The sequence below is a fragment of the Zootoca vivipara genome, chromosome 4 (assembly GCF_965207765.1).
Source record: "Zootoca vivipara chromosome 4, rZooViv2.hap1.1, whole genome shotgun sequence".
Lineage (NCBI taxonomy): Eukaryota > Metazoa > Chordata > Lepidosauria > Squamata > Lacertidae > Zootoca > Zootoca vivipara.
Window position 1 is genome coordinate 76,214,005 of NC_142587.1, and position 23,136 is coordinate 76,237,140.

Here is a 23,136-nt window from a genome sequence, read left to right on the forward strand (position 1 = left end):
TATGATAAGGTTAAATTATTACTTACAATATTTTTGTCAGATTTCATCTCACTTAGATAATACATTAATTTGCAAGTTCATATAGTTAAATTTCAGGCTATTGGGTCAGACCCAGAAGATAAGTGAAATCATTTGAAATGCTTTTATTACTCTTGGCAATTCTTACTCTGGGCTTCGTCTCCTATCACACTATTAATTTGCCAGTAATTAATTTGCCAGCAGATTGTGTGTGTGTGTGTGTGTGTGTGTGTGTCCATCTTGCAGACACAGCAAACACATTTGAAAGTTTGTTGTGTGTGTTCTGCTTTGGTGTGCAGTGTACACCCAATACTTTATATACACCAACTGATGTTTGCGGTGTATGTGCAGGAATGCTAGAAGTTGAGCCCCTGTTGAAAGCAAACCAGTTCTTCCGCATGATTACAGGAATTTGGCAAACCCTCAATTACAGCTCTTGATATCAGCTGCAACCCAGAGAACCCCTTTCTTCAGTTTATATTTTTTCCATGCAATGCGCCTTTCCGCCATTGTTGCAAAATGTTTGCAAGTCCATAAATGTCAATGATAGATGAAGGCAGGAGTGGAGAACCATTGGCTGTGTGTACATATTACTGCTGGCAAAACAGGCCGGACTACCCCTGTATGATAGATATGGATTGTGGCTAACATTGTGTGTACACAACATCCCAAAACAGTGTTGGGAGTGCATTGGATGCGGAGTAAACAGGAGTTTGTACACAGCCTTTGTGTTTGCACATTTTTCCTGCTGACCAACAGACGTGAGTACTACTCCAACCCCTTGTAAATGGGGGGAAATAAAAAGAATTGCACACCAAAGAATTGTGCAACAAATATTTTACTAGCACTGGGCCTTAAAAAAAAAGTTTCAGGCATGTCTCTCCATACTCCATGGCAAACTGCTGCTTAAATTCAAAACTCATCCACTGTTTTGATAGATTGTAATCCAAATATAATTTATTTATGGTCCACTGACTGCAAACAATACATTGTAATTAAATTGCAATAGTTGAAATTTGAACTTCGCACACATAAGCAAATAAAATATATGCCCCGCCATGATATAATGAGTAAGCACAACATCCCCCCCCCTTTTAAAATATTGACTTAAGAAATAAGCTGCAGTTTGAACAAGCAAGGGATTTTATATAGGAAGATTATTTCAATAGCACAGAGGCAGAGAAATGATCAATATTTTTGCACTGATCTTTTCTTCATTATGGAGATGAACCCATAGCTCAGTGGTGGAGCACCTGCTTTCTGCATTGAAGGCTCTAGTTTTAATTCATTGCATCGCCAGTTTAAATGCTCTGGTAGTGAATGATGCAAAGGTCCTCTTTCTTCAGCAGACCCTGGAGACTCGCTGTCAGTCAAAGCGGACAATGCTGGCCTGGATGGGCAATGGACCTGCTATAAAGTAGCTTCCAAGTTGCTATGGCCTATTTAATTTGCACTAGCTGCTTTTTTTCAACTAATACTTAGTTGAAGGACACACTGTGCTGCTAATAGGAGTGTTCACATGTTGCATTCAGTGAATATACAATCTGTGTACACAAATAGTTGAGCTGCGCACTCATAGTCATTTACACATAACACCCAATGAGTGTACACTCTCTGTTTGGAGTGCACAGTGATGGGAGAAACAGCTGGGATGCCAGAAGGATGGAGGGGATGGAGAGGGACAAAGTGTGAGGAGGTCAACACTTGGTGGGTGCATCAGTAGGAACATTGCTTAGGCTCCACTTCCTCCCCACTCCATTGCCACAGTGTGCTGGTCCAAGGGTAAACTGAGAGGCGAGGTCCAGGGCCGGTCCGAAGTCTAGGGAATCCACAAGAGGTCAGTCCAATGAAGCTGAGGCAGGGTGCAGGGCAGGAGACTAGGTGAGGTCAGGCGCAGGAATCCAGGTCAGGTCAGGTTCTGGGGCACAGGCAGGATCTGGCAATCAGCAATGTTGCTCCCGCAACCTGGGGCGGGGTCTGACCGCCTTTCATCTCTGGCGAGGTAATGGCCAGTCCCGATCCCCCGATGACTCACCACCCTGTCTCACCTGAAGGCGAGCACTCCTCTTGCGAGTACTCAGGTCTCTCCTCTCAGCCCAGAGTCTCTGCAGCTCGGGAGATGCTGGGGGGTTACTGGACCCAGGAGCCGCTTCAGCCTCTCCTGACTCAGCCGGTAGTGGACCAGCTGTTGGCAATGAGGTATTCTCAGCACCTGGAGCCAGAACAGGCTCAGGCCCCTGACTCGGCCCAGCTAGTGCTTGTTGCAGGGGAACCTGAGCAGACTGAGACTCTTCAGGAACAGGCCCCAGACTAGGTTCAGCCGATGTCCCAGGCAGAGGGTCCAGTACAGGCTGCGATTCCTCCGTCTCCGAGCCCGAGCCCAAGTCCCAGGCCATCACACACAGCCAGGAGGCCAGGTGTGCAGTGACGACTCTCCCCAATGGCCACTCCTGGCTGTATTCCTATGTACACAATAGTTGAGGTGCACAGAACATTTCACATTTCACATGGACATTTGTACATGAGTAGAGGCAGTGTGGGCACACAATCAGTGTAACGTGTGATGTAAACAAGCCTAATATTGCCTCTGATCACATGATTGTAGGTTGGAGACCATTGAAACAGGAAATACTTGGAGACAAATCTATCTTTATCTTCCCCACCTCTTTAACCAGACCCACAAGTCTAGTTTGGAGGCCCCTATTATACTTCTTTAAAATGAAGGAAGTATTTCTGTTTCATTGAGCATCTACTATTACAGAACAAATCTGTTTCTTTAAAAAAAAAGAAAGTTATTCAAGCAGAGAATGTATTTGCCTAAGGAAGTAATCCATAAAAGTCAGCTTCATAGCACTAATTCAAAGATTATTGGAAAGCAAAATATACTGTACAAATTCTTTAATTTTTCTTGGGCAATAAAATGTTCGATGCAAAGCAACTTAATTTAGACTACTACTGGGACAAGTCAATCATTGTAAGTGGCTTTGCTAAGCGTTTGTGTTTTTGCTAAACCAAATGGTCTGATGTGTTGTTCTGTTCTTAGTTTCTCATAATGGCTAGGGCAGAAAATCCCCTTAACAAAGGAAATCTCTCTCCTGCAATCCAGCAATTGCTGCAACATCCAGTGGGAGCACATAAAGGGCTTGTGTTGGGTAATAGATTAGCCCTGGAAAATTTGAATTAAATTTGTTCTACTAGGCGTTGGTTCATAAAACCTTTACAGAAGTGCCAAGTGTCAAGAACTAGAGCCAGAGCAGACTCTCTAACTCATCACGCCGCCCATGTTAAACATTGTTCCAAAAACAGAACATGTTCCTCTGGCTACTTTTTACTGTACATGAGTAATATAAAGGACTATTTGCTGCCTCACTCTGCCTAGTGGTACAGCTGGCCCTGGGACTCCTTGAAGGAAAAGGGGGATATCAATGCAAGTAATAAATCAAATGCATTATTAATAGTTACAGGTAGGTAGCCGCGTGGGTCTGATGTCGAAACAAAATTAAAAAATTCCTTCCAGTAGCACCTTAGAGACCAACTAAGTTTGTCATTGGTATGAGCTTTCGTGTGCATGCACACTTCTTGAGATACACTGTGTATCTGAAGAAGTGTGCATTCACACGAAAGCTCATACCTATGACAAACTTAGTTGGTCTCTAAGGTGCTACTGGAAGGAATTGCATTATTAACAGTTTAGCTTTTAACCTTCATGATGACCTGTGAAGCCCAGTTGCAAAACACTCCCTCTCTTTTCTTGCCTTGCCCGCTTTCTAAGCTGCTCAAAGTTTCTTAGTGGCTGTTTCTGTGTCTCCTATTGTTCTCCAGCTGTTGCAAATCTGCAAGTCGATTTCCCAGCTTCTGTCTTTCAACTCTCCACCCCCTGCTGCAGACACTGCTCACAGCTCAGCAGTTTCAGGAATCCTGGCTGTCAAACTTGGCTGCTACTTTTCAACGCTGGGCATTGGCCTTCTTTGCCTCTCTGCTGCTTTTAGCTGCAGCAGCAGCTGGGCTCTGTCCATTGCTTCTGGTGCTGAGACACTCTTCAGCTTTCTGGATGTAGACGTAGTCAGACTTCAAAGAAAGCATCCAGTTAGAGACCTGCAACCAGAAGTGTGACTGGTTGTATCTGCTTAATTTATGAACTTCCTGACTGCCCAACCCTTTCCTCAGCACTTTCTGAACCTCTTATTTGGTTAACTCAGGGATGCTTCTAGGGGGTGGGGGTATTTATTTGCTCACAAATTCATGCAGTTTATATCCTGTCCTTCCTCTTGAAGAAGCCCAGGGAGGCAGGGTAGTGAAGAGCAATGGGTACTCTACACCCAAGGAAAATTCACGCTGCCTCATTCACTCCTCTAGCTTTTTGTCATATATATTGAAGTCCTTATAAGGTAACGGTAAAGGGACCCCTGACCATTAGGTCCAGTCGTGACCGACTCTGGGGTTACAGTGCTCATCTCGCGTTATTAGCTGAAGGAGCCGGCTTACAGCTTCCGGGTCATGTGGCCAGCATGACAAAGCCACTTCTGGAGAACCAGATCAGCACAGGGAAACGCAGTTTACCTTCCCGCTTGCAGCAGTACCTATTTATCTACTTGCACTTTGACGTGCTTTCAAACTGCTAGGTTGGCAGGAGCTGGGACTGAGCAACGGGAGCTCACCCCGTCGCAGGGATTCGAACCACCAACCTTCTGATCAGCAAGCCCTAGGCTCTGTGGTTTAACCCACAGCGCCACCTGCGTCCTTATACAGAAGGCTTAAATCCTTGCTCCCCTAAAATGGCCTGTGCCACCTCTTTTCCCTCCCAGAAGTAGCTTTTGAAGATCTTCCCTGCATTAATAGACTCCTAATTAAGTCATAGGTGGTTAAAATGTTTATTTTACCGTTATACTAGTTTAATGTTCAAGTATGAAAATAAATGTTTCTAGATGGCAGAGAGAGAGTATGTGTAATCTTGTAATAAGAACATAAGACATAAGAACAACCTGACTGGATGAAGCCAAAGACCTATTAATTCCAATATCCTGGTTCCCAAAGTGGCCAAGCAGTTTCCTATGGGAAGCTCACAGTCTTGCCATGAAAGCAATATACCTCTCCTGCTCTCCTTCTCCTCCTCCTCCTCCAACCACTGGGATTCAGAGGCATCTTATGATCCTGGAATAGACAACCATCAGGACATTGATATCCTTACTTCCTTGAATCTGTCTTATTTCCTTTGAAAACACTATTTTTACTTCCGAGGCAGTAAAAGCATTGCATTCTTTTGCAATGCTAGACCAGGATATCTGAAAGCCAACACTCAGGCTTATGATTCTTTATTTTCGATTGCACGGACATTATCCATTAAACTGCTTGCCATCTCTGAAACGGAACCTTGAATCAGATTTGCATAATTTGTTTCAATCAAATGTATGTTGTCTTTCTATGCTAACAGCCCTATTTTCCCTTTAAGGGCCTTTCCTTTGTGTGATTTGTTATAATACAGTTTCATCCATCCTGAAAAATGTGATTACTGATTTCTCAACAAAGGGGTTGATTCCGCTCTCCCCCCCCCCCCAAAAAAAGCAGACAAAAGCATGTTTCTCCCAACTAAGTATGTGGGAGAAATATTAATTTGGATATGGCTATCAAATTATTACATGCCTAACATACTAATGGAGATTAAACTCTTGTGAACTCCAACTATACCACAGCTACACTAATTAACTGTATCTACCCAGGTGGCGCTGTGGTTAAACCACTGAGCCTAGGGCTTGCTGATCAGAAGGTCAGCGGTTCGAATCCCTGTGATGGGGTGAGCTCCCATTGCTTGGTCCCAGCTCCTGCCAACCTAGCAGTTTGAAAGCACGTCAAAATGCAAGTAGATAAATAGGAACCGCTACAGCGGGAAGGTAAACGGCGTTTCCATGTGCTGCTCTGGTTTGCCAGAAGCGGCTTTGTCATGCTGGCCACATGACCTGGAAGCTGTACGCTGGCTCCCTCGGCCAATAATGCGAGATGAGCGCGCAACCCCAGAGTCGGTCACGACTGGACCTAATGGTCAGGGGTCCCTTTACCTTTTTTTACCTAACTGGAATTCTGGATTACAGCAGAAGTGTTAAACTCCTCCTGTTTGTTTCTGTCCTAATGTGGACAGTATATCAATAGAGGGCTTGTTTCATAGACACTGGGCCTCTCCCATACTGTATATGACCTGTAAGACACATGCCAGGCAAAAGCAACAGTTCAGTTTCTGGGAGACAACTACTGCCATTGTTTTCATATCTGATTAATCATAGAAGAACTGTATACTCCTCCTTATGTGGTTTAGTGGAAGATGGCTGAGCCATGTGACTGAGTAGCAGCGTGTCATCTGTCCATTTTCATCAAAGACTCTGAGAACATGCCACGGTCCCAATCTGAACAAAACAAAGAGATGCCCTTTGAAAATGTATGGTCTGTGTAGCCTCTAAGAATAGAAATAGTTACATTTAACTAATGTTCACAGACCTTAGAATACACAATTCAGGGTCTATTTCCCCTTGGCACAAACTTCTGACATCGGAGCAACAAACACCCAGAGATTTCAGAACAGATCAGTTATTTGCCAATGAAGATATTCACAGCCTATAAGTTTTTGTATGTAATATGGCTTGTCTCTGAGATGTTCAAACACGCCACTTAGATGAATGGACTCTTTGTGTGAGCTGCATAGCATTGGGAAAGCAAAAAGAGAGACCATTTTGGTAGCTTTCACTGTGTCCCATGGTGGGTGGTGAAACTTTGCTAAAGGGAACTGCGTTTATGTCTTCTGTAGATATGCTTCACAGCAGCCTACATTACTCTTGCAAGCAAGTCATTTGTGTGAGCTGTTATCTGTGTACGTCGGAGCAAATTTCATCATATGCGAACTGACTCTTGGGTGGAGATGGGGGCACACCTCTTGTGTTGACACCTAGATAAAGCAAGGAAGATCTTCAAGTAAAAACTGATTTCAGCAGGCAAATCTCCCCAAGTGAAAGGCAGGTGCAGTTGAGTAGAGGAAATGCACGCACTGTTCATACATTGACATCTACTGCTTATGAGATGTTTAGTCAAGGTGAAAGGTAAAAGGCCCCTGGATGGTTAAGTCCAGCCAAAGACAACTATGGGGTGTGGCACTCATCTTGCTTTTCCGGCCGAGGGAGCCAGCGTTTGTCAACAGACAGCTTTCCGGCTACTGACCCATAGAGAACCATGATGAGTGCCAGAGCGCACGAGAACGCCGTTTACCTTCCCACCACAGTGGTACCGTACCTATTTATCTACTTGCACTGGCATGCTTTCAAACTGCTAGGTTGGCAGAAGCTGGGACAGACCAATAGGAGCTCACTCCGTCATGCAGATTCAAACCGCCAACCTTCTGATCAGCAAGTCCAGGAGGCACAACACCACCCGCTTCCCTTACTAACAGAACTAAACACCTTTTTCAGCCACCTAACAGGTGACCAGCAAATGTTTGGAAATGTTGTCAGTGGTGCTGGAGGAAGCATTTACAGTACCTTAAGGGTGGGAGATCCTTTTAGCCTGGGATCTGCATCCCCCCTCCAACATGCATAGAGCGCTGTTTTCAAGCCTGAATATATATGAATATGTAGATCTGACCATACAAGCTAGCTAAGAGTTGCTGAATTTCCCCCCAGGTTGGTCATCCATGTTCCTTCATTCTTTCCTCCTCCTCCTCCTCCTCCTCCTCCTCCTGCAACTATTGCTCATTCTTCCTGACACTCAAAAACATTGCCTCCAAAAGCAAGCCAATATTCTTCGCGGTTCTCAGGGAACGCTGGGTTACTTAGGTTGTCCTTTTATAATTCTGTAATTCTTCTTTTAGACTTTTACAATGAAAAGAAAGAGAGGGAGAGAGAAAAAGAACAATCTATAAGGATGACAGACAAGCCCAAACACTGCCAGCAGAACTGGGGGGGGGGGGGGGAAGCAATGCTGACAAAGCTTTAGAACCATGTTTTGGACACAGAGTAGTTGTCTGCTGCATAAAACAATGCTCACTTATTCAGCAGCTGTTAAAAGAGCAGACAGCCAAAACAAAGGTGGTACAGGCCCTGCTAGCCAGCCACACATACAAATTTTAGCTGCATTTTCAGCACCCAAGTTCAAACAGACGTGTACTGCATCACTTATGGAGAGCCCGCCCACATATATAATTCATGGTGTTTTCTCCCAAAATCCTTACAAGCAAAGTCTTGATCCTTCAAGCACTTATGCCTGGATGCATTTTAATGTGGAAAGCCACCAGCTATGCACATTTAAGGTCTATCTATAGTCAGAACACAAATAAGAAATGTTCTTGGCCCTGAGCAAACCTGGGTAACATGCAGGGCTTATTTGCATCGCCCATGTTTTCCAGGGTTGTCTGTTCACATGTTCAATTGCCAGCCATCCGTTGTCGAAAAATCAAGTGATGAACCTACAAATGTGAACACAGGAAACTGCCTTGTAAGAGACCAGTCTATTTCTCCAGCTCGTCTTGTGTCTGACTGGAAGTGGCTTCCTGGGGTCTTAGGTGGAGGCTCATTCACATCATCTGCTACCTGATCCTTTTTACTGGTGATGCTCAAGGTTGGACCTGGGACCTGCTGTGTGCAAAGCTTGTGGTCTACCACCGAGTTATCAGATCTCCCATAAGATCAAAGCCTTAGCCTTAATGTGGTCTTTATTTTTATTTTTAAAAAGGATTATGTTGTTGTTTAGTCGTTTAGTCGTGTCTGACTCTTCGTGACCCCATGGACCATAGCACGCCAGGCACTCCTGTCTTGCACTGCCTCCTGCAGTTTGGTCAAACTCATGTTCGTAGCTTCGAGAACACTGTCCAACCATCTTGTCCTCTGTCGTCCCCTTCTCCTAGTGCCCTCAATCTTTCCCAACATCAGGGTCTTTTCCAGGGAGTCTTCTCTTCTCATGAGGTGGCCAAAGTATTGGAGCCTCAGCTTCAGGATCTGTCCTTCCAGTGAGCACTCAGGGCTGATTTCCTTCAGAATGGATAGGTTTGATCTTCTTGCAGTCCTTGGGACTCTCAAGAGTCTCCTCCAGCACCATAATTCAAAAGCATCAATTCTTCGGCGATCAGCCTTCTTTATGGTCCAGCTCTCACTTCCATACATCACTACTGGGAAAACTATAGCTTTAACTATACGGACCTTTGTAGGCATGGTGATGTCTCTGCTTTTTAAGATGTTGTCTAGGTTTGTCATTGAAAAATGATTATAATCAAAGATAAATCCAGCTACTTTTGATGGACAAGTTCACCTGCCATGAACATCTGTCCCCTGCCATCCACACAACACATTGGTGTGTTAAATCCGTACTCCTTGCTTGCCTCGCTGATGTTCATCTCTGGGAACTGGAACAATGTGGATAACCTATACAAATACTAATCCCTCTTATGCGGAGACTGGTTCAGTTACTGTGGCCATTTCCTATGCAAACAGACGAGTGTGAGCTGAAAATACCTGGGTTTTTTTATTGCAACCCATTCAGCTAGCAGCAGATCTTTATGGTTTCAAACAGCCTTCTCAGCCCAAAAAGATATCAGGGGTTGAACCAGGGGTCTTTTGCATGTGGTTTACAATTGAGCTAAGGCCCTAACTCTCCCAAACAGATGGTTCAGGCACACACTGATAAAGAAGCATATCTACAAGATAGACACCAAGTAGTTCAATGGTCATTTCCTCATCCCTGGGGACACTTGGAAATTGTATTTCTGCAAGAAGGCTGAGACCCTCTAACAGATGAGTTTTGTACTGTGTCAGACTAGAATTACTAAGATTCTTTGGGAAGGACATGATACTGTGCAGGGCCAGATTTAGGTTTGATCATAGCTGCCAAGTTTTCCCTTTTCTCACGAGGAAGCCTATTCAGCATAATGGAATTTCCCTTTAAAAAAGGGATAACTTGGCAGCTATGGGTTTGATGAGGCCCTAAGCTACTGAAGGTAATGGGGCCCTTTACATGTCCAGCTGTCATTTGCCAACAAACAATTGTCGCTGTTTTTTGTGTTGAATATATGCTATATGGTAATTTATGGACCTAATAGGTATCTAAAGCCATTTGCACATAACAAAATATGTATTTTATCAAAGTACTTTTTGAACTGAAATACAATTAAGAAGAAGAATATTAATAGTGAAATTTGGGGGGGGGAGAAAGTGGGGCCCTAAGCTATAGCTTGTTTAGCTTATACGTAAACCTGGCATTGATACTGGGTATCACACAACTGATATAAATTTATACTTTAGCTATGCCTGGTATGAAATACCTTAGATGTGCATTACAGAAAATGTTTATTATATAAAAAGCAAAGGTAGCTTTAAGGGGGGGGGGGAGGAACCCTCAAAAATCCACAGTTGACCAATACCTTTATCAGATTCAGGACCTACTAAAATGTCACAAAATTGTGGCAAGCTTCCAGGTTCCAAAGAACTCTTCGTCAGTCTAGGTGCTCCAACAAGATAGGGGGTGCAGATGAGGAAGAATTAAAACCAAAACAAGGAGATATATTAGGCTGGATGTTGTAGCCATGAGGTCAGCTTGTAGACTTTGTTAGAAGATGGAAATTGCAGGCTGAACAAGTTCCTCCTGTATGCTACAAATCTCAGGTTACACCACTTGAATTCTGGGATAAAGGGGTAGGAACCATCAGGGTCGTCTTTAGCAGTTGCGGCACCGGGGTGCAAATATCCACCCAGCGCCCCCAAATTACCATAGATAGTGTTGGGGTGGCTGTAGCTGTGCACTGCCAGCCACCAGGGGGAGCGGAACTCTCCCCCATGCCACTGCGGGAGAGCGATCCTTGCAGAGGCTTGGGAGTGAAGTTGTACCCCTCCCAAGCCTCCATAGGAGGAGAGCGATCCCCACAGAGGCTTGGGAGGGAAGCTGCGCACCCACCAGCCATATGGTTGACAAGGCACAGCTGGTGGGCATGCAGGGAAAGGGGAGGCCGCCGGCAAAGCCGCGCAGCTCCCCCACTTGTTAGGGTGCCCCTGAGAGGCCGGTGCCCTGGCGCAATGCACCACTAAGTCCTATGGGAAAAACGGCTCTGGGAACCATTTCCTCCTGGTGGCATGGGGGTGTGGTTTGGAAAAGGCCCTGGCTCAGCGGGAAAGCACATATTTTGCATCCAGAAGGTCCCATGCTTGTGAAAACCCTGTGATTTGGATAAGTGAAAAACAAACAAACAAAAAACACACCCAATTGTGCAACCTCTTGAAAAATAGCCCAATGAGGAGTGAGCAGTGGAATGTAGTGTGTCAGTTGGAATAGAAAACCGTGACATGTGGGGTGTAGGAGGAGAGGAATTCACGTCTGCTGGGAGCAACGGCTGGCTAGAAGCCTGATCAAGATAGCACTTTTAGAAAGGAGCTTGCACCACAACTATTTGTTGCAGGCCCCACTTGTTTCTTGAAATCCAGAGGAGCTGAATCATTCCCATCATTCACTCATTCATCCACTAGCCAATCTCATTGATGGAGTTCTATAGTTTGTGAGTCGGTTGACCACATAACGATATACTCTAAAGCAGGCATCCCCAAACTCGGCCCTCCAGCTGTTTTGGGACTACAAGTCCCCATCACCCCTGACAGTGGTCCTGTTAGCAAGGGATGATGGGAGTTGTAGTCCCCAAACAGCTGGAGGGCCGAGTTTGGGGATGCCTGCTCTAAAGAGACTCCTCTGTAGAGTAGGTGGAATTTGTCATGGGGTGGTCAGCCAAAACACCACTGGCTTTAACCAGTGAGGCAGCTGTTCAACTGGCAAAAAAACCCTGCCACCCCCCACCAGCCACACAGCTTGTTGCCCATGATCTGTCCTGGGAAACCTGCTCTGGAAGGCACCCTCTTGACACCCATGATGAAGCAGGACTCCGTTTGGTCAGCTTCTGTATGTGGAGCGGAGAGGGAGGATGCCATCTTGTACATTGCCTTGGGCAAGAAAATGTCTTTGGCCAACCCTGCTATTAGGAGATAGTGAGAGGCTAATTAGCATGGGAAGGTGACAGTATATAAACCAGAGCAAAAGGACTAAACCAGTGGACTATGCACATAGAAACATTAATCTGAAGCAGCGCTTATATTCATTATTAGCATGTCCATATCTGTTTCTACAGGGATGCCAGACTGCAGTCCACCTGCCTAGAAGTTGGTATCCCTAAGAGCGTAAGCAGAGCCCTGCTGCACCAAAGTCCCATCTAGTTCAGCAACATCCTGTCCTTGCCTATAGGATGCCCCTGCATCACCCTGACAGATTCTGTGGGTTGGTCAAGAAAAGGTGCGCTGCATTTGTTCCCACACACCATTCCTAATATTGCAGGGATCACCTTTGAAAAGAGATAGGGAGGGAGAGAGAGAAACTCCCCCAAAGTCAGGCTTTGGCCTCTACACTTTTTAAAAAAGCCGTTGCCTCTCTTCGCATGCTCAAGAGGCATAGGCACCAACTCCTAGAGCCCTTCCTCCCGCACCCCATAAAATAAAATATTGGAGAGGGTCACCCTCTCTCCAAATTGATGGGCATTGCCATTCAAATGGTGTGTGTGGCACGTCTTGTGATTTTGTGGGGCAGGTGGTCCCCCCCAATATTTTATTCAAGTTGGCACCCCTGCCCAGAGGCACTATTTAGTGTCTCGTCACAATGAATAAGACACTGGGGGGCAGGTAAGCCCCACCCCACATAATTGATCACATAATGGGGCGCACCCACACTATTTGAATAGCAGTCCATCAACTTTGGGGGGACCAGCCCCTCAAATATTTTGCTGGGGGGGGGGGCGAAGGGACTCCTATGCTTCCCACGTTCCAGACGGATTTCTACTTCCTCTTTGAGCCTGTGGGACAGAGGCGGTCTATATACGCCACCCGCCCGCAGCGCATCTCCCTCCCTTCAGGCGCCTTATGCAGCCTGCCGGACCGCTACCATCCCCAGCGGCGGAGGGCGGGGAGGGGCAGGGCGGTGTCGGCGGAAACAGCGCCGCCCTCTGGGCAGAGGCCGCGCTCGCGCTTCGCCCAGCCCGAAGAGCCGCATTTCCAGGAGGGCCGGGCTAAGAATGCAAATGAGTCCCGTAAGCGGCTGAAGGGAGAAGAAAGGCGAAGCAGTTGCAGGAGCGACTCAGCCGCCGCGTTAGCCAGCCAGCCCGCCCGCCCGCCCGCGAGGCAGCAGGAAGGGTGCCGGGAGGGGAGCAGCCACAAAGCCAGCCGAACCCTTCCCTCAGGCAGCCTCAGCCGCCAAGCTCCGTGTGAGAGCAGGACGGCGCTGCTGCTGCTGCTGCTCGTGACCGCCGAGCGGGGCTTTGTCTGCTGAGAGACGCCGGTGGTACCCACCCCCTTTGCGCCAAGCCAGCCAGCCAGCCAGCCCGCGCACCTGCCTGCGCTTGTTTGGAAGCCGAGAAGGGACGCTGCGCGATTTGCAAAGCACAGGTAAGCGCTGCGCAAAGGGGCAGCTCCTCGCCCGCCTTTCTCGGGGAGGGGGAGGCATTTTCGCGCCCCCCGCCGACTCTGTTCCTGTAATGCAAAAAAGAAAAAAGAAAAATAGAAAGGTCCTGGCTGTCAAAAGCTTCTGTGCCTCCCCCTCCCCAGCACGCACCTCTCCCCATTGTCTTGGGATGAGCATCTTGGAAGGATGCGGGTTGGGTTAGGTAGGGGGCTGCTCCGGGGCTTTCTCTCTCTCTTTCCCCCGCCGCACCCCCTTTCCTGCTTTGCCAAATTGGGGAGCTCTGCGATTTTTTTGCACCATTTTGGGCTGCAGCTGAGATGGGGAGGAGGAGGTTCCCCTCTCTGTCTAGGGGAGAAGGCGCCTGTCATTGTGTGAAATCAGAGGCAAAGCGCCCCCCCCCTTTAACCGGCTCCTTTGGGCTTTCTCTTGCCTCATTTGGCCACAGCCACCAGGCACTAGGGAAATTCTGTATTCTACGATTTATTTATTTTAAAGAATCCTGATATGTCTACCCACTTGCTTTGAGCATGCTGGGGAGACACCTTTATTTCATGCATTGATAGCTTGATAGCCACAGCGTTTTTTTGTGTCTGTGAAAAACGTGCAGGCAGAGACGGGGACAACGTGCCCCATCTGCTAACATGGGGGCAGATGGTGTCACCTCTATTTTTTGGAGAGAGAGAGAAAACGAAGAAAGGAAATAGGCAAAAAGATGGCCAGGGTGATTCTCTTCTGAAGTCCATTATCTGTGCATCGAGGTGGTCCACGTGGCTTATTATTCTATATTAATCACTTGCGCCACATTTTAAAGGATGCCCTTTTTTATTATTATTATTTTTAAAAGCCCATTATGTAACTGAGGATGGTGGCTTTTCCTAATGACTGGCCAAACGGAGCCTATTGTTCAGTCTTCTCTGAATGATTTGTATATTGATTTGTGGCATGTATTTGGGGCTGTGTTTGATTGCTTTGTGGAACTCTCCACCCGCATTTGCAGTGCCGCCTTCCTGCACTCGATGAATGTGGTGTGCATGGTAGGGGCATGGAGGTCTTAGCTGGGCGTGTTCCATTATATAGCAGCCTGCAATTAGGGTCTGCAAAGTGATTTATTGCCTACAAATTTTAATTGTTAGGCTGTCGCCCTTAAACAGTTTGTTCTGAGCTTGTGTGTGTGTGTGTGTGTGTCGTCTATGGACCTTCTCTGGATTAAGTGGCTTGAGAGCTGTGGCCTATTCCTCATGATGGACACACAGAATTTGGGGCGGGGGGTGGCAGTCATTGGTGTGACATGGCCATGTTGTGATTGAAAAGCATCACAGTTCCTCTTTAAAGCTTCCTATTGAAGTAAAATTATTCATGCTGGGTCAGGGCATCTCCTAAATATTCTTTCTGTAATTTTTCATTTTTTCTGTAATTTTTTAAAATTTGCATCTAATCTTCTGCAGGATTCCCACCACTGTGTTTCCACTATGCAGTCAGGCTTACACTTTCAGATGTAGGGCTATTCTTCTGTGGCCTTTCATGTATAATACTAGGATGGTGCCAGGCTGTTTCGTATAAATCTGCACTTTGGAGTTTAAAATTTGGAGTTTGCTTTGAAAATGCTGGTGTCTGATCTCAGGCCTAAACTGCGCCTCTACCATGCTTTCAAATGCCACATCATGGCTATGATTAGACATTATCATCTGTGATTAGACAGGATTTCAGACTTGTAGCTCTTTTTTTTTTGTAAACAAATGTGTTCAATAACTTGCAAATTCTAAGGTGGATAATCTCCATAACATGGGATGTTCATGCTAAGCAGATGTGAAAAGTCTGGAATAAGAGCACCGCCTGTTCTAGATGAAGTTTTCAGGAGGTACCGTATATATGTTCAACTTTGAAGCCCATCAGCACATGTTTAAGGATCGCTGCTAGTTTTAAATGGTATTTAAAATGTATTTGGACAAATTCATGGAGAACAGGCTTATCGGTAGCTATTAGCAATAATGGCAAAATAGAACCTCCATATTCAGGGGCACTGTACCTGTGATTGCAACATGCCAGAGACCACCAGCAGAGGAGGATTACTGCCTTCATACTTTGCTTCTGAGTTTCTCAGGAGCACCTGGCTAGCCACTCTTGAATGCAAGAAGGGGTTTCCATGCATTGAAAGGGCAATGGGGCCACACTATCAGCCCCACCTTTAAACCCATTCAGCTCCCCAGCCCCACTTTTCAGTGTCCACACATTGAGTGTGGTTGTCTGTAGTTGGCAAGCCTGCTTTCATAGGTCCTTGTATGCATAGGCTTCCATTCCTAATGGAAACATCCATGGATGTTGGGGTGGAGTGGGACCAGTGGCACCCCCCTCTTCAACAAGTAGAGCCCCCACTTTTTGTGAATAATGAATCAATGTGGCTTGGACAGGGCTCTGATTTGATCTAGCAGCCCTACACCTGTGTTCTTTATTTACCTGTATGCTAAAAGTTGAGGTGGGATGCATGCCTATCTAGTTTTAAACGTGAGCCCAGGGCACTACTGAGATGTCTTTGGTACATCAAAAGCCTGTAGCCTTGAGCACAATGATGTGGAACCAGGTCCTATTGAAATTGGAGGGTCTTTCAAAGAAACACATTAAGGTTCCCAAACTACTGATTGCTTTCTCCCTCTCCCTACCACCCCCACCCCCAATGTCTGTCACCCAATGATTAGTGATATAGCCTGTGCGGTTCTGCTATTTTCCTTTATGGGAAATCAATGTGATGGATAAGACACTTTTAAATTAGGTTTGTATATTTTTGCTATAAATACATTTTGCTGTGCTTTATTTTTGCAACTTTTTAAAAAAGCTACAAGTGTAGGCTACAGCTGTAAACAAAATGATGGGATTCCTGGATTTATTTATTTAACAAGCAAGGCTTTACATAGTTGGGAAGATGGCATTCTCAAAATGCCTTAAATAGATCCTGGGTTAAGATGGTTGCAGTGTTTTAATATATGTACTGTATTAGGAGCGTGTTTGTTTTATTTTGGACAGAATTCTGACATCATATTTGTTTTTTTATAATTGTCCTGTATGTTTTGATATCAGTCAATTCATTTTATGATTCTGAAGCTGTCAACTGGACAGCAGTTTATGCTAATCCAAATGCTTATAATTCCTCTTCATTTCAAGGGGGAAAATACCAATGATGGCTAGTATTTTTGAAGGTTTAAACATACAAGATTAGCTCATTTATAGTCCTTTTATTCTAGATAGGGACTTCTGGTGCTTCTTTTTGTATCCTTTGTATCCTTTTTGTGTCTACTCAGAGGTAAGTCCCATGATACATAGGCCCAATGTACTCATGCAGTAGAATCAAATGCTAAGATTTTTCTGGATTATACAACTTCAGGCTGCAAATGAGGAAGCTTTCTGAATGCATCCCCAACCCCTAATGACAATGAGGCCTCCTTATATGTCGAAAATGCAGTGCACCAGGGAGAAAATGCAGTGCACCAGGGAGAAAGGTTTAACTTAGGCTTTGCCAGGGATAGGCAAGAAATTCAGTTCAGCTTGCACTTAAAGCAAACCTGCCTACATTTGCATTTTTAAGAACAATATAAGAAAATGAAACACAGCCATACTTTGAAATTTGCACTTCCCTGAATTTTGCACAACAGTTCTCCAAACAAGTAATGTATACAAAAATGTATATATTAGGGTAAATTATGCATGAAAATGCATATTTGAGTGGATATTTGAGGGTAAAGTGATTAGCAAAAGTGTATATATTAGGCAAAAATGCATACAAAATATGTATTTTAGGAGAATTTAGCCCTGAAATACTGGTGGATTCTTATGGGATTTTCACAGACTGATGTGGAAATACGGAGAATGGAATTTATGAGTAGAACAATGACAAACTGGGGAAAATCAAAGCCAATTTTTTCCCCAATCCCAGGCTTTACCTTTGTATAGTATATTGGTAGATGGTGCTATTATTTTTCCATAAAGATGACACAACTTTCCCACCTGCTGTCTGAATTGGTACAGTCCAGGAAAAGTTTATCACCTGATACTGTTGCATATATAGTTGGACCTTACTTCCTAGTATGTTAGGCTTATTTATTTATTTATTACATTGATATGTCCTGCTCAAAGTGCATGGTTCTCCTGCTTCCCCATCTTCTCCTCATAAACTCTTGTGGGGTAGGTTAGGTTGAGATGTAGTGACTGGCCCAAGGTCATCAAGCGTGGGGTTCAGCTAATGTGTCCTGTTAGCACAAGTGTTTCTGCTTACACAATGGAACTTTCTTCCTGTATGTACCCCACACCCTTCCTAAATTTGCTCCATGGGGATTGTGGAAGAACCCAGAACAGATTTAGGGGCCCTCCTGGGAAGGAGAGGTGGAGAATGTTCTCCTCTGTGGAAATCCTTGGAACGTTCACATAACTGCCAAGTGCCCCGAAAAAAAAAGGACATCCTGGGGGTTTCCCCCCCCATGTGAGGTCATGGTGTTCATTTTGGGCACCACGATCTCACATATACTCATGCTGTTCTCTTGTCCTGAAAAGGTGCCTTTTTTGGACTGAGAGTGAGGCACTGGTCACGTCACTCACCCAGGAGTGCATCCTGGAAGATGCACATCCAGGTTTTGTGTCTGAAAAAGTTGGACGGTGTTTGTTCATGTAGCACTGCTTTGGATAAACCCTCCAATGAGGTTCATGGTTGAGTGGGAATTTGCCCCTATGGCTCTCCCTTCTGAAGACTGAAGCATTACTCCAGTATTATTTCTGTACCCTGGGAGGAATGGGGAAAGGAAACCCTGTAGGACATACATTTGCTTTGCCAGGGTTTTACCCTGGGGCCTGTACCTCCCTATGGAGAAGAGGTGCAGCTCAGTGCTGGAGCACCAACCTTCCATGCAAAAGTCCCCAGGTTTAATCCCTGGTATCTTCATGTAGGAGCGGGAAAGATCCCTGTCTGAAATCCTAGGGAGCTGCTGCCAGTTAGATCGCACTGATCTAGACAGCATCTAGTACAAGAGTTCTCGGAATGTGGCCTGTGGGCTGCCTGTGGACTGCAAGATTTATTCAGGTGGTCTCTGGCATGTCTGCATTAACTATTCATATTGATATTGAATGCATTTTCATTGCTTCTTTTATTTCTTATATTGTATTTTGTTGCATTAGAAGTTGAAGTCCACAGAACTCAAATGGCAATAAAATACAATATGAGAAATAAAAGAAGCAATAAAAATATAATCAAAAAATCACACTGCTTCTTGCACTGCATGTTACAGTTGGTACAACAGGCAGAAAAATGGTTAAGTGGTCTGCCAAGGCCATTTTCAAGTGATCCCAGGGGAAAACCTCTGATCTAGATAATGATGAATGACATAGCCCAATAACGCAACTTGGTATAGGATAGCAATGCTTTTGGGAGGTAGTCTCCACAACCTTCATATGTTTGCCTGCATTTTCAAGGAAATGGGGCAGGGGCTTTATGTACTGTGATGTACTTTATGTAATGGTATATAGGCTACCATTTTTCCTATGACTCTTTGCTTTAAATCAGGGATGGGGAACCATTTTCTGCTTGAGGGCAACATCCCTTACTTGGCAGCCTTCTGGGAACCATATGCCAGTGTGGGCAGAGCTGTGAAAGATTATTATGCAAATTCATGAAGGGTAAGACTGTCAGTAGCTTCCAACCATGATGGCTATGTTCTCCCACCATGGCTGGAGGCAGGATGCTTCTCAATACCAGTTGCTGGGAATCACAGGTGGAGAGAGAGAGCTGTTGTGCCAAGGCCTTCCTAATGAGGTTTCCGGTAGGCATCTGGTTGGCCACTGAGAACAGGATGCTTGACTAGATGGGTCCCTGGCATGATGGAGCTAGAGGCAAAATTGGGCAGAGCAATGAAGGGAGTTCAGATAAAAGGGACACCTGGAGGAGTACCTCCAAAGATGACCTCAGGATACATGCAGGTTGAGATGGGAGTATAAATTTTCATTTAGTGAGATAAGAATGGAGATAGCTAACAGGCTGGGGATGTGCAAATGCATGGCAACTTTGAACTAGTCTAGGCAGAGTTGTCTCTGACCCATAGGCTGTTTGCCATGGAAACATTTTGAACAGTCAGTGAACCTAGATGGCAACAAACACAAACAACCCTTGATCTAAGACAGCCTTTGCCAAACTTATGCACAGGCTGGGGCTGATGAGAGTTGCAGTCCAAAACATCTGGAGGGCACCAAGTTGGCAAAGCCTGCGCTAAGACAACTTTAAAAATAATAATTAACCTCTACCTATAGATTACCAGATAAGGCTGCAATTCTGTATACTGGGGTGGGGAACCTATGGCCTTTCAGATGTTGCTGGACTACAACTCCCATCATACCTGATCAGTGGCAGTACTGACCAACAAAATCTAGAGCAGGAGTGGGGAATCTTTGGCTCTCTAGAGCAGACATCCCCAAACTTCGGCCCTCCAGATGTTTTGGCCTACAACTCCCATGATCCCTAGCTAACAGGACCAGTGGTTGGGGAAGATGGGAAATGTAGTCCAAAACATCTGGAGGGCCGAAGTTTGGGGGTGCCTGCTCTAGAGGTTACTGAACAGCAGCTCTTCTCAGCCTTAGCAGGAATGGCCAATGTCCAGGGCAAATGAACATCTGGAGGGCCAAAGGGTCCCCTTGCTTTACATAGTTCCCTGGGAGTAAGTCTCGACAGAGTTTCCTTCTGAGTAGTCATGCATAGGACTGCACTTTCAGCTATTTACTCTTGAACATGCTATCATTGGTCCTGCATATGTTTTAGTGGAAAACCACACTGCCCCAGTCCAGAATTGAATGCACTAGATCTTGAAAGACTCACTTTCTTGGTGATTAGGTTCTCCATTAAAGTCTGGGGAAATTGTGACAAATCCACAAGGCCATTAAAATGAGAGAATAAGTCTGCAGTCGCAGCAGCACTTGAGTAAAATCTGTATCTTGATTGTGCTGAGCAGAGTCGTGCTTAAGTCCTTTCTAGCAGGCTTGAGAGAGTCTGATTTAGCAAGGATCTCAGCTACTGCTGGTAATACAACAGAAAGTAACTCAAGGCTCACTGAGGAGCAGACAGGCAAACATTTTATTTATTTTAGTAAAAATTCAAGATTGGTTGCTAAGCCAACAAGGAATAAAGAATGACCATCCAATGTAAAATATCTAATGTAAAATATCTTGCTATCTAATGTAAAATATCTTGTTCCATTCCCCTGCTTAGCTGGAGCCTGGTGGCCCATGCCTTTCTATAATAAGCTAAATCCTCTTACAAGGGCCACACATAATGTCCATTCCTCACTTGCAAGAAGACTATTGTTTTACTGTGTATCTTAATTATGGGTAGCTGTATTTTTACAATTGGTTTTATTCTTATTATTTTGCTGTTGGCTTTTATTTGTTTGTGAACCGTCTTGGTATTACGTCTTGAAGTAGAAGGCAGTATATAATTTCAGTTATAATAATATTAGTGGTAATAGTAATGTGGCAGTCTCTGGAACTCCCTGCCCATTGATATTAAGCACTCGCTCATTGTTTCTGATGCCTGCTAAAAACTTTTTTTGATTAGGCAAGCCTACTCAGACATGAATTTTAATTATATGCATTTATTTTATCTTATTTTTTTTAAAAAAATCAATTTGCTTTTATCTATATTCTGATGATTTTATTATGTCTACTTTTTAAAAAGTCTGTTTTTAATGAATATTTTATAACATTTTCTGCAAGCCACTTGCAGAGTTTTTCTTCAATTGCCGTTAAGCAGTGTATAAATATTCTTACATTGCGGGAAGAGTTGGCCAAATCCAGGTTGGTTGTACCAGAGCCCCAAATCCTTGGTGTTTTAATATGGTTGCTGCTTAATTACAGTGCATATTGATCAGTCTCTGCCACGTCTGCTCTCTCGCCCCTTACAGATTAACTGTCCAAGATGTCCTTTGTGAGAGATATGGAGCTAGAACACTTTGACGAGCGCGACAAAGCGCAGCGCTACAGCCGAGGGTCGCGGGTGAACGGCCTGCCTAGCCCGACCCACAGTGCCCACTGCAGCTTCTACCGCACCCGCACCCTACAGACCCTCAGCTCCGAGAAGAAGGCCAAGAAAGTCCGCTTCTATCGCAACGGGGACCGCTATTTCAAAGGGATTGTATACGCCATCTCTCCCGACCGGTTTAGATCTTTCGAGGCCCTGCTGGCTGATCTGACTCGGACTCTCTCTGATAACGTCAATCTGCCCCAGGGTGTGAGAACAATCTATACCATTGATGGAGTCAGGAAGATTACCACCTTAGACCAGCTGGTGGAAGGTCAGTATGATAATAATAATAATAATAATAATAATAATAATAATAATAATAATAATAATAATAATATTTATACCCTGCCCACTCTGGGCAGCTCCCAATAGAACACTAAAAACAGAATATAAAACCTCAAACACTAAAAACTTCCCTAAACAGGGCTGCCTTCAGATGTCTTTTAAAAGTCAGATAGTTGTTTATTTCCTTGACATCCTTGATGGGAGGGCATTCCACAGCGCAGGCACCACTACTGAGAAGGCCCTCTGCCTGGTTCCCTGTAACTTTGCTTCTCACAGTGAGGGAACTGCCAGAAGGCCCTGGGCGCTGGTGTTAAAGGTCAGCACCAACACTTTGAATTGTGCTCTGAAACGTACTGGAAGCCAATGTAGGTCTTTCAGGACTGGTGTTATATGGTCTCGATGGCCAGTCTAGCCGCTGCATTCTGGATTCGTTGGAGTTTCCGGGTCACCTTCAAAGGTAGCCCCACGTAGAGTGCATTGCAGTAGTCCAAGCAGGAGATAACTAGAGCATGTACCACTCTGGCAAGACAGTCAAGCAAGGGGGACCAATAAGTAAACCCTGTTGCAGTATAGTATATGCCTTTTCTCTGTTCCAGTCAGCTTGCCATACACTGCGCTATGATTTTTCCACTTCCACATACCCATTGCAACAGGCTGTGGCCTCTACGTTTGCTCAATCCTCCTTGAGTTGATTTGTAGGTTTCCTCCAGTTATGAGTTTTGTTTTCATAATGATCCCCCCACTTTTTTTTTTGGTGCAAATCTTGAGGTTTCTCCAAGTCTCTCTCTCTCTGTGTACCACTTTGGATCCACACTCATACCTGAAAATCAGTCTGTTTACCTGCAAACTGCTTTACTTACAAACTGCTGTTTACCTGCAAACATAGCTGCCAAGTTATCCCTTTTTTTAAGGGAAATTCCCTTATGCTGAATAGGCTTCCTCGCGAGAAAAGGGAAAACTTGGCAGCTATGCCTGCAAAATGCTTGGTAAAAATCTTGGAAGTGTTCTAAAATATTCTCCTATTGGTTAAGATTTCCTGGCAGCCTAATACATTGTCCTATCTTTCGCATTAGTCTACTGAAATGCAGGGGGTATGCATAGGCTTTATTCTAAAGCTTGTGTGCTTTAGAATATCGCAAATGAGTACTTAAAAGTTGAGGTTTAGATTTAGCAGTTAAAGCCCAGGCATAATTTGCATTTCCCCCATGGAGAACCACTGCCAAGATGTTGCTGGAGAACTCCTTGGCGTCGATCTTCAAGTGTGAGTCAACTTTCCAAGTCACTATAGAAAGCGGCAGAATGCAAATTGTACAAATACAGCCCCCCCCCCCAGGGCA

The 23,136-nt window shown here is 45.0% G+C and overlaps 1 protein-coding gene across 2 annotated transcripts in view; it reads left to right on the forward strand.

Moving 5' to 3' along the window:
- The first annotated feature begins 13,045 nt into the window (after positions 1-13,045).
- DCLK1 (doublecortin like kinase 1) overlaps positions 13,046-23,136 on the forward strand; it is a 197,069-nt gene continuing 186,978 nt past the window's right edge. Inside the window, exons 1-2 of one of the 2 annotated variants that reach the window (XM_060273780.2) lie at positions 13,046-13,454; positions 21,396-21,785. In XM_060273780.2, the coding sequence (XP_060129763.1) occupies positions 21,410-21,785 (376 nt within the window). In that variant the 5' untranslated portion in view covers positions 13,046-13,454; positions 21,396-21,409. The remainder of the gene's footprint in view (positions 13,455-21,395; positions 21,786-23,136) is intronic. The other variant, XM_060273781.2, reaches the window with a different exon arrangement.